Here is a 12,041-nt window from a genome sequence, read left to right on the forward strand (position 1 = left end):
TCGATTTAGCATACCTGCATGGAAAATTGACTTTTCGGCGTCGTTACAATTGGCTTAATGGGCGTGGTAGACTTGCGCTGCTTTGAATTAAGTGTGGGGGGAAGGAAGGATTAGAATTCAACGCGTTAGTATAAGGAATATGTTAAAAATTAATAAATCATTAAATATAATAAACAAAGAAAACTGCAAACAAAAAAATGGCAAAACGAATAGCTCTTTTAAGCTGTTTAAGGTGTTCTTTTTTTCTGTTTTTGTTTTTTTAGGTGTCGTTCATTGATTGAAGGAATATTGCTGGAATGGAGTTGGGTTTGAGGGTATCATCGCTTTATACCTGAGCATTCATGCGCATGCGCGACGTATTTGTGGTGGCAATGCTATTCATGGTGCCAATCGAAGTGAGAGATTCGCGCGAACCCGTACGGGAGAGACGCGTCTTCTTTGTCGATGGCGATAGCGAAACCTTTGCTATGGGTACAAAAACTCCATACTTCGGCTTGCATTCAAAGTATCTGAAATATATTATCGAAAATATTTAATATATTGTTTATCATATACATTAGATGCTGCTTATCAACCTGATGCCATCAACGGCTCCATCATTTTTGCCACTGGCCTCATCCAATTCCACGCCACACCAATTCCCCGGAGCGAATTGTGTTTCGCCAAGATAACGCAAAATGCCCGGACGACTACCAAAGCCCGAGGAGACAATCACACGATCGCCCACAGTTAAACCATTTTCTGGGAAAAGCCAAAGCAAATTAAGAGATGATGTTTGTATAATTTTTGGGATTTAACTTACTTCCTATGCCTGGACTACGTAACATGGAGCTACGCACACTAGCCGTCGGCGAGACTGTACGAGAACGTTCTGGTGAATTTTTAGCCATAGGCGATGTCGGCGTCTGGGCTCCAGACAATGGATATGTGGTCAGACGTGTCAAGCGTGAAAATATGCCACGTTTGGGCTCACATTGAAAATAACGTTTGCCCGACACACAACCATCGTTTTTGCCTGCAATTGTTAAAATATTAGTTTAATTTGAAATCGTATTCATTTTCCACAGTAACTTACCATTCGGTTCATCCAGGACAATGCCAGCCCAATCGCCAGGTGCAAAGTGTGTCTCTCCTATATAGGCAATCTGTCCAGAACGTAAGCCACCAACCCATACTCGTTGACCGATTATAAACTGTTCTGTGTTGGCTGTCAGCACAGCGCTATTATGATCTATACAAACAAAAACAAATAAGTTAGGAAATTTAAATTTGTTTTATCTATCATTAATCATTTGTTTAAACAAATCTCAATACTTGGTTTCGTTTTCATTATAATAAATTCAAATTGAACTGCGCATAATTTGCGTGATGTCATATGCAAATGCATTTGCACTCTCCCCCTCAATGTCAAACCAAAATACATATTACAATTCGCTTCATGTCATAAAAATAACATTTGTAAACCCCCGCAAAATGAAATTGAAATTAAACGGATATTGTTTCTCAATAGACAGAAATTAAAATTGACATCTTAAAGTTGCATAATATCATATTTATTTCAGTTTTTACTGTATTTCCAGTTGAAGGTTAAAGGTAAATTTCATTATGAGGCTTAGAGAACCGCCTTTTTAACTGGTTAAATGTATTTTGATAAATGGCTTTTTAAAGCGAGAGAGTGGGGCAAAAAGCCATTAAGTGGAAAATTACAAAAATTGCATGCGACTGGTGAAGTCACAACAAATTTTTTTGTATTCTTGTTGCACACAATGAATCGGCCCACCCACACTTATTAGATATCGTACAGTTTTTCATAGTTTTCACAAGCCAAACAACCAAAAAGTGGCAATTGCTGACACATTTTTGCTGCTGTACTACGCAAAAACAAAAAGAAACCTAAAAAAATTAAAAATTTCAGGTTTTTTGACTGGTTTGCAAACGAAATAACTAACATTGATGTTTATATTGTAAATAGTCGTGAAATTGTAGAGCATATGGTGGCAATAGTTTAGACGAAAACTTAAGATAATTAGTTTACAATAATATATTGATAGAAAGTTAACTTTTAACTTTTTGATGGAGAGATAACTTTTCCGTATTGAGTATTTTGTATATATATGAATAGGTATATATTATATAACAGTCGGAAGAGGAAACCGCTTCTTTAGCTAAATCTAAGCCCTTTAATAAGTACCCAAAACATTTCAAAATGTTTTTTGAGCCATTACTTTAAGAAAACTTTTTGATAATTCTTCTGGCAATGCAATCGAACAATTTGAAAATGCTTTAACATTATTTTCCTGAGTTTTTTATCCTGTTAATCTATAGGGACTGCGACAACTGTCTCATCGAAAAATGCGAATTAACCTGGATTCCCTGGACCACTCCCCTGGATCAATTACTAGTCATCCAGAGGAATAAACTTAGGAATGGGTCAAAATATGTCAAGTTTCTCCCTTTTGGGGAATATAGAAAAGGTAAAATTAGAATTTAAGAAATCATAAAATATTATTATTCTAGACTAATTTTGGTGTTTAGAGTGTTTTTATTTTTGTGTTAAAAGTATGAACTCCGAAAAACAACAATATCTTTTTTTTTCTTTCAATGATTTTTATGAAAAACTTTTTGGATGGTATCTGGGAAACCTAAGCTCATCAATTTTGAAGAAGTATCCAATAAATTCAGATTTCATTTTAAAGTCTAAGCTGGTCTAAACTTCTAACTAAATAGGAAAGTGGAGACATTTGCAGTAGCATCCCAAATTTTACTAGATTACACGGCATACGCTGCGTATACGTTATTGCTAACATGTGATCCACATGTTTACCTTTCTTGTACGGTTTAGTTGTTATAATTTTTTCCCCTCAACATCAAACTATTCCCATAGGTGACTTCTGTGAGACTCGTGTATAATTAACTTTTCCGTAAATTTATATCTAATATTTTGTTAACTCTAATAATCTCAAAGATATGCTCATATCTTTAGCTGCCTTTCAAGCACTAGAAATTTTTCAAATGTTTTCTCTATCTTCAGCTACAATTCATAATAAAACACGTACTGAAAATATTTTTTTTTTAGCTTTATCTTTTGCACAATTTGTTTTTAACTTCTACGAAAGGGAGAATTTTAAATTTTACACCACTCTTATATCAATTTGACGCTTTAACCCGGAACCAAAAATAATAAACGATCGATTTTCTACACTCTTTTGAGGTTGCCTTTATCTAAGTGGATTGCTTTTCATATTTGTTTAACTAAAAATTCAATTAATTTAAATCAATGACGACACGTAAAGCTGTTGTGTTTGATTTTTAAATTTTGCTAATAAAATTTTCTGCCTAACAGGTATTAAGATGTTGGAATTTACCCATTTGAGTACATAGAAACTATTGATATAATTCAAGTTGTAACTTGTTTTAACGTTTGATTACTAAAACTAAATAAAACTTGTAGTTTCCGTTGTCACATTTGGCAGTTATTTATGTAATTGACACATTAGTGCTGCTTCATTATACACCCACCCGCACACAAAGGTATATAACGTATACATATATACCTAAAACATCCATTATATAGAAACTGTATACTGTTTAAGCACAAATATTTGCGGTTTTAGACAAAAGGTTTTTCCAATGGCTCATTAGGATTTGGTGTTAATTTGACGACAATATTTTCGTTTGGTTAAAGTGTCCATAACATGATGACGACATGGAGGAGTTATAAATCGTGGCTACTGACCATATATGGGGCGAGCAAGTGGCATAGATTCTGTTATAAACATAAACCACCTGCGCAAATAACTAAACTGACATATTCTCTCTAGATGCGAGAAAAATTGCAATACAAGTTTTTCCCAGATTGTGTGTAGGTGGCATGGCATGGTGATGGTTTCAGTGGCGTAACTCGGAGAGGGGGATGCTGACTGGACAGTGGGATGAGAGAGTAAAACGCTTACCTGAGCTCCGACGACGACCTGTGGCCTCTAGATAATAATCATCTTTTGGTACAAACACAAAGCAAAAACAAAATAGAAAAAAAAAGAGAATAACGAAACGATAAAATTACAAATGCATGCAGCACACACAAACACACAGTCAGAGCCATAAATATTTGTACGGCAGGGAAATACATACAAGTCGATGTTGTTGTTGTCGATGGCGTTGTTGATGTCGATTTTAGCGAACGTCGAGCTGGCGAAAAGCGATCCCAATCGGATGTGGGTGAGAGCGAGGATCGCGTAAAGCGCTTTACAGTCTCTTGATAGAGATCTAAATTGTAATTTACATATAGATTTATTTGTTGCTAGTCGAGGGTTTTTGTATTTTGTGGGTGTTAACACTCTTTTTGGGCGAGTTAGTTTACTTTTTTGTTTTCTGTACTTTTTGCTTTGGTTATTATGTGTATTGGTTTGGTTAATAATTAGCAAATTTATGTTAATCACATACAACGTACCCATTTGTTTTTCTGTATTTAGGTTGCCAATTATTATTATGTGAAAGTTGGCTGGCTGGCTGCTGTTTGTCTTTAATAAGAGTTTGCTGTTGTTGCCTTTTTAATTTTTGTTATTTTTTTTTTCTTTCTTAGCCGCAAGCATTTGTGGTAAAGGTTAGACGAAACGGTAATTTGAGACTACCAATAGATCTCTATGTCTATCTTTCGTTGGTGAATGGTGCTGCCGGTGAATGAGATGCCCAACAAGAAGAAAACGATAAAAACAAAACCTTAGGAACATTTGAAGTCGTATGACTTGTGACATTAAACAAAAAGAGGTAAGTCCAGTTCGTTTAAAAACGTTAAAGAAAAAGAGTTTTTTCTTTTGCGGTTTTGCATTTCAAACAAATCTGAGTTAAACTTTCAAACTACCAGAATTAAATGACTCTAAAACTAGAAGGTTTACTTAGGGGTCAAAAAACGACTAAAATTATTGTCTGATTGAGCACGACAGAATAATATCTATCTACAGGCTTACAAAGTCTTTTAAAATGGCATTTCCCTCAGCGATTAATATAATAGATTTCCAGTTTGATATGGACAATTACTTGTAGTATATTGTGACTAATAATAAAACGATATGAGTTAGTTTCAGTTCTCTTATTCACACGAGAAAAACTGAACAGTAGTTAGATCATACAATAACGTTGAGTTATACATTGTATAATGAATTGTATGCATAATCTATATTTAAACAGCTTTGTTAATAATTGAATTGATAATGGAAGCTCTAGTTTACCGCAAACTTTATATATCGATAGTTTTGACTATAATTTTCATTATGAGAAATCCGTCAGTTTCATCATTCGGTTATCAATAATTCAAAATTCGAGCTAAACTCTTGTAAATTTTATAAAGTTAGACAACTTTTTATTTAAAAATAACTTCAAACAAATGTTATAAAGCTAATAAACGAAAAAAAGTAAGCAACTAAAACCCATTAGAAAACATTATTACTTCTCAAAGTTAGTGTGGAAAATTCTGTTTATATTCAACCATTAAATAAAGAAGGTCAATAAATAAAAAACAAAAATTCATCACTTGGCTATCAATTACTCTAAACTGAACTTAAAACTAAGCGAATTCTATTAAATTGTCTTTTCTATTCAAAAGTAATTAAAAAAGTAACCACCAAAAACTTATTTAAAAACATTCCAATTTTAATTGCAAAAAAATATAAAAAAAATTGGTCTTATAAACAACCATAAAATAAGCTTAAAAGGTCAATAAATAATGGAGAGCGGGTTTAAAAAGTATCTTTTACAAACAACTCAAGATTCGCTACACTCAATTCTTGACTTTCCCATTGTCAAAGGTGCTTTTTAACAACAGAAAGAAGAAGAAAAAAAAAGGTGACTTTCCAAATCGAAAGCATAAATCAATTAAGTTGTCGACAGTTTGGTAACGTTTTGTTTGGCATTTCGAATTGCATGCCCGACAATGATTGTTTGGATGAAATGCAGAGACGAAAAAGAAATTACAAATTTCAATTGCACACGATTCGGTGATTTCCGCTTAAAGCTTAAGTATTTCAAGACTTTATGCATGAAGATTGCCTTTATCTTTTTGCATCTTGAAGATGATGCTTTCGATTATTACTGACTGTCGACTAGCGGCTACTGTCTGTCTGACTCTCTGTGTGTCTGTCTGTCCGTTTGGCTAAAGATAGTAGCTAAAATGAGTTATGACTTGGCGCCGTCAACCACATAAGTCTGGCTAATCAAGCCAAGCATGACATGGCCATAATAAAGAGAAGAAAAAAAAAAAAAAACAACACACCATCTAACAAACTTCAAGGTTCAATTGTATCTGAAAGATACTTACATATACGCGTTTGCTACTGGCTTGCGTGTACTGATATTTCTGCGCTGGGCACAGACAATTTGTTATTATTTGCTATTATATATCATGACGTTGGCAACTTATTGTTGTTTTTGTTTATTTTTTTTTTTTACTTTTTTGTTGTTGTTTATGTTTTTTACTTTTTAATTATTTTCTGTAAGTTGTCTGTATTTGTAGCTATCTATCTGCTGCTCCCTTTTTTCAGCAAAAAAAACTTTCACCTAAGTCTTAGCTGCAATGCACAAGCCTTTTCCGATTTGCGGCCAAGAAAGAGTTTTAACAAAAAACAAAACCTTTGGCAGTCACTTGAATGTTCTGTAAAAGTAAGTTGGCTAATGCAAATGCACAATATTAGTTACGATTCAGTGTTTAAGTGAATGTGTGCCTAATAGTTCTCTCTCTCTCTCTCTTAACTAGACCTTCACTAATTTTGTATCCCCCCCTTTGAATCTGAATTGTAAATTGTAATTTGTTGTTATATTTTAGCATTTAACTGTGAAGTCAAGTCAAGTTCTCTGTAAGCTAAAAATACATGCAATTTCCTTGCAGTTGACATTCAAAATGTGTCTACACTAATGAACTCATGTATCTGACAGATACGCAATGCTGATGCGAATGACTCATCAAAGCGAGTAGACCGCTTTGACTAGGCCTCTTTGGACACTAAGGAGTGTATATGAGTGTGGCGCTTCAAGTCCAAAAAACTAGAAACAAAAAAAAACTCATTGAACGCAACATCGACCCACTTTACTCACACACAGACGCACACACACACACGATTCTAACCAAAAAAGGGGCACACAGATTGTGCGCTTCGTCTGGTGATAAATCACAGCTCAGATCACTTTGGATTGTCGTCTACACCGCAGGCCATGTCAATAGCTTATTATCTGTTTGAAATGATTAAACAACATTTAATTAAACTAAACTATGTGTGTGCGTGTTCAAATGCAACCATTCAGCCAGGGCGTTAGAGCTTGGAGCGGTCGTTGAACGATCGGCTGGACAGTTGTTGTTGGCCAGCAAAAACAGTTGCAACCTACACTTTGGACATGGCTATAGAGATTGGAGACATGACTTTTCGGCATGTTAAATGCAAATCTTTCTATGGCTAAATAAAGCCGCCTTTGTGGGCAGCAGCTGCCTCACACTACACATTCCTAACAAAGTGTTGTTGAATTGCATAAAAACCCACTGTGATACAGTGGCAACTCCTGGCACATTAACAAATAAAAGTTTCGAAAGTTTTTTTTTGTTTGCAATTTATACGCTTTTCTGTTGCAAATTTTAATTAAATTGTCGTCCACTTTAAGGTCATTCTGCATATTATGTTTTTATTAGCCACTTCATCAACAACTAGGCCAACTTTAAAGGCTAATTAAAACAGGGGATTATGAAAGATTTAATGGTAATTATTATATTCTATTTAATTCTAGATTTTCTTCTATAAGAAACATTAATTATGTGTCATTTAATTAAAATTTGCCATAATAAAATTTTTTTTTAGAAAATTTTAGAGGAAACCCAGAATAGATTCAAAATGATTTTAATTCTCTTTTTCTTTTATTTTATTAAATCAATCTTTTATCAAATTAAATAAAATCAAAATATTAACCCTACTTTGTTGTTTAAAAACTCCATTAGTTCCTTGTTAGGGTCATAAATGATACTCCTCAATTTAATTAACAAAAATTGGTATTTATTTAGTTTTTTTCTATCATTTTTTTCGCTTATAATAAGATTATCTATTGTAATTATTTTCCCCTCTCTTCTGTTTATTTTCTTAGGCCTTTTTAGCTAATGACTACTGCACTTGCATATTTTTTTTTTATACATGCATGCAATTTTTATCTCAATTGATTTAATTTCTGCTTATTGGTCTGAGTACACAATAATTGTTAGAAAAAAAATTTTACCCCTACTTATATAAATTGTTATTATAATTTTTTTGTTGAAAAATATTTTCAACAGAAATGTTTGTATTATTATTCAGTTAGTTGACTAACAACGACGCCCAAGTTGATTAGACGAGAATTTCACCAAATTAGAGAACTGGTTTCCCTCACCCTCACTCAACCCCCCAAACAAAAAAAACCCCTCCATATTTTGCTTCTCCCTATTCTTACAGACTTGTACTGATCTGAAGATGCTTACGTGACGAGGCAAACTGTTTAGCAAAGAGGCGTGCCAACGAAATATTAATAGGTATATATTATATTATCGAATTTCGAATGACAGAAACAATAAAGGCCAACAAAAAATATACAAAAATATCTGTTATATGGCCCCTCTCTTTCTCCCTCTTTTTGCTTTTTGAGGGTTTTTCACATTACAATTTAAATTGTATAATTTTGTAGAACGTGTTTAGCATTCTGACAAAACAAAATCATTTTAGAGGAAAGGACAAACTAATCGACAGTTGAATGAACGTGTCGCAATCTTAATGAAATCCATTTTCATTAAGTTATTGTTAACTACCAAAAAGGAAAGTTTTTTTTATTGCTTATGGCATAAAGCGATTAATATAATTGCTGATAGACCATTAAATGTGCTTAAGGCTAATGCAATTGATACCGGAATTGTGTTAACAATTTGTTAAATCGGATGTAGATGTTGCATACTAACGCAGAGAATCATTAACTAATAAAATATATAAGCCAACTCAATAGTTGAATACAGAAAGAAGTTTGCTAATATTTCGTTTGTTATTCCCCAACATATGTAGGCCTAAGATATAATACTATAAAATTAATAAAATACTTTTTATAGTTCCCCACTAAAATTCAAACGTTTTCAAATTCATATTTCCCTTATATCGCACTTTTTTAATATTCCTTGAATAGAAAGAAGAAAAAAAGACCTTACTAAAAGTTATTAATTGAATGATTGTTTGGATGCAAAAGAAGTAGTTGGTCAATAAATATTAATTGAACAAATTCCAATATTAATTGAGATTAAAAAACCGCAATCCCCTGAACATCATAATAATGTGTCTTTAATGTCTTTGTATAAACATTTTTAACCCAATCAGCAACGAATTGGGTAAAGAGACGTGTTAATTTTCAATTTATCATTAAAAGCAAATCAATTATCAGTTTGAAAAGAAAAGGCATGAAATTATTATCAAATGAAACGCATTCAAAAGCCAAGTTTTAGATGCAACAAGTGCCAAATGAAATTAAATCATTAATATATATATATAAATAGTTTATAATTACCTGTATACGCTGAATTAATCGAACTCAAGTTGTCATCGCTTTCACGACTCATGCTGTTTGTATCTAAAATTAAAGCAAGGCAAACCCAAAAAAAGAAAGAAAAATGAGCATACAAAAATAACACACAATAAAAAGGAAATGTATGAAAAAAAAAAAAGAAAATTAAATTTATATTAATGCTACTTACGTTCAACAATTGTAAAAAAAAATTGTAAAAGAAATTCAGGCCACGTTAACGGGCAGTTAATTGGTTAAGAAAGGCAACAACAGAAACACAATAACAAAACAGTGGCGGCAAAAATTAAAGCAAAAAAAATATACGTATATGTAATTCAGTACATACTTTAATTTTCGGCATAGAGTTCAAAAATACCCTAGATGAAGTAGAGCAAGGAAATTCGACAAAATTCTGATTTGATATAATTCGAGACCCCCAAACATGCAAAAATATATAGATCAATGTTAATAAACTTCTTAACTTAATTGACTTATTCATTGAAACGTCAAAGATAAGTTAAACCTTAAACCTGGGAGACTTTCCTTAGTATTATCTGCTTAGATTACGATATTTATGTTGAGTCAAACCTTGCTTGATGACAATCTTCAAAATCTTCTTCAGCATAAAAAGATGAGTTGGTTGTCTTTATAACTATTTCAAGAACCACCAAGTTTAATCATTAGCAGACTATACTAAAGAACTCCTTAATTACACTGGTCATTCCACCTTGGAAACGCTACAACTAGTTAAGAATTTCAACTGAATGAAGCAAAAAGATTAAAGTTAATTCTTCAAGCTCCAGGAACTTTTGAGCACTTGTCATTTAATTTTACAACATTTTCATTATCACCAACAATTAACAATCTCTTAAATATTTTGGAAATTGATTCATGTTGAGAATAAATTAACGGAATGTTTACTTAATAAGATTTTGGAAATGATTTGTTAATGTAATTTATATGTGCCTTGATAGGGCAATCTGAAGTGTTACAATTAGTGTCACTCAAAGTTATTTTATTTTAAAGATAATTCGTAGAACTTTATTACAAAGAAAAATTGTAACACAGTCAATCAAGAAAATAACCAAAAATTTAACTGTGGGCCTTAAGCTGAAATTAAGGGGCAATCTCTTCACAAAAAGGTTGATCTATGTAATCAGACATATAAGTTTATGCATTTAATTCACAGATTTGAGTAATTAGTCAATAAGTTTTCAAAAATTTGCAATGCCTCAGATCGGTTTCATCTTGAATCTAATGCTATGGTTAGTTTTGCCAGTTATTAAATGAATTGAACCTAAATCACAAGTTCCATATACTTTTCACAAAACATTTACATACAGAGTATGGAGATACTGAGAAAAGGGGCAAAAAAAAAACACCAAGAGCAAATAGCAATTAGTAGTCCGTTTTGTACATTGTTCAACACGGTACCCGAGGCATGAGGAGGAGCAAACAAATTGCACAATTAACAATTGTTATATAAACAATTACAATGCATTTAGATAACACTCTGAGACAACATCCAGTTTAATGAAAAACATTTCGTTGTTTTTTTTTGGCTTTTAAAGAACACGCTTAAGCCCTCGACTAAAATGGAATAAATCTATGCATCCATCACCATCAATCTATTCAATCCATTCTGCCACTCTCTCAATTATTATGAGAAAACTCGTTTCCGCTAGAACGAAACTAGTCACAATTTTTAATGACCTATAAAAGAAACGGCAAAGAAGCGGATTTTCAACACATTTAGCACGTCAGCAAAACTCGTTGTTCACTTTTGACTTTTGCAAAGCCGGCAAAATCGAATATTTTGGCAATAAAAAATGTTTACCTGTTGAATATAATTAACCAAAAAATAAGCAATAAGCGACAGCGCTTTGAAAAAGTAAACAGAAATAAATAATAATTATTCAATAGACGGACTGACGCGTGTGTTTTCAGTTTTTGAAAGGATGGAGAGACAGAATGTACAACTTAATTATTATTTTATTTTGTTTTTTGTTTTGTTTTTTTTTTTTGAGCCTTTACAAATTTGGCCAAATACCATTATGAGCTGAAGTAATTTGTTTTCCTCGTCCAGTAGCCATAAATAATAGATAAATGCTGTGCGGTGCAACCCACACGCAATCCCAGATCACATATTTTTATGGTTTGGGGTTGGGCATAGTCGATCGATTGATGTTGATGGAGACGAAGACGGAGTTGGAGACGGAGATGGATGCCGGCTGAAGTGGGCGTGTGGTAAATTGCTAACTGTTTCTTATGTCTCTCTGTTTCTCAAGCGGAGGGGTCAACGCATATGGGCATTAATGTCATCATTAACGGGTACTTCACCGTAAACCATTCATTGTATTGTCTTTTTTAGCTGTCACTTTGGTGGCATGCGTCGATAATTATGAACACGATTATAGATAGACACACAAAACTAGTCAAAGATATATAAAAGTTGAATTCAGCTTGAGAGCAAAATGTTATTTTAAGTAGCAGAA

The 12,041-nt window shown here is 32.9% G+C and overlaps 1 protein-coding gene across 8 annotated transcripts in view; it reads right to left on the reverse strand.

Annotated features, from left to right (window-relative positions):
- The window catches only part of LOC6643848 (restin homolog), a 39,008-nt gene that overhangs the window by 14,784 nt on the left and 12,183 nt on the right, over window positions 1–12,041 (reverse strand). For 3 of the 8 annotated variants that reach the window (XM_023176716.2, XM_023176723.2, XM_015177990.3), the window contains exons 2-7: window positions 9,550–9,612; window positions 1,076–1,231; window positions 803–1,015; window positions 576–741; window positions 332–509; window positions 15–77 (exon numbers count right to left, since the gene is read on the reverse strand). In XM_023176716.2, coding sequence (XP_023032484.2) covers window positions 15–77; window positions 332–509; window positions 576–741; window positions 803–1,015; window positions 1,076–1,231; window positions 9,550–9,612 — 839 coding nt within the window. Of the gene's footprint in view, window positions 1–14; window positions 78–331; window positions 510–575; window positions 742–802; window positions 1,016–1,075; window positions 1,232–3,953; window positions 3,996–4,131; window positions 4,267–9,549; window positions 9,613–12,041 lie in introns of all 8 variants that reach the window. The other 5 variants (XM_023176713.2, XM_047010677.1, XM_023176714.2 and 2 more) reach the window with 4 other exon arrangements.

Source organism: Drosophila willistoni (genome assembly GCF_018902025.1).
Source record: "Drosophila willistoni isolate 14030-0811.24 chromosome 2R unlocalized genomic scaffold, UCI_dwil_1.1 Seg167, whole genome shotgun sequence".
Taxonomy (NCBI): domain Eukaryota; kingdom Metazoa; phylum Arthropoda; class Insecta; order Diptera; family Drosophilidae; genus Drosophila; species Drosophila willistoni.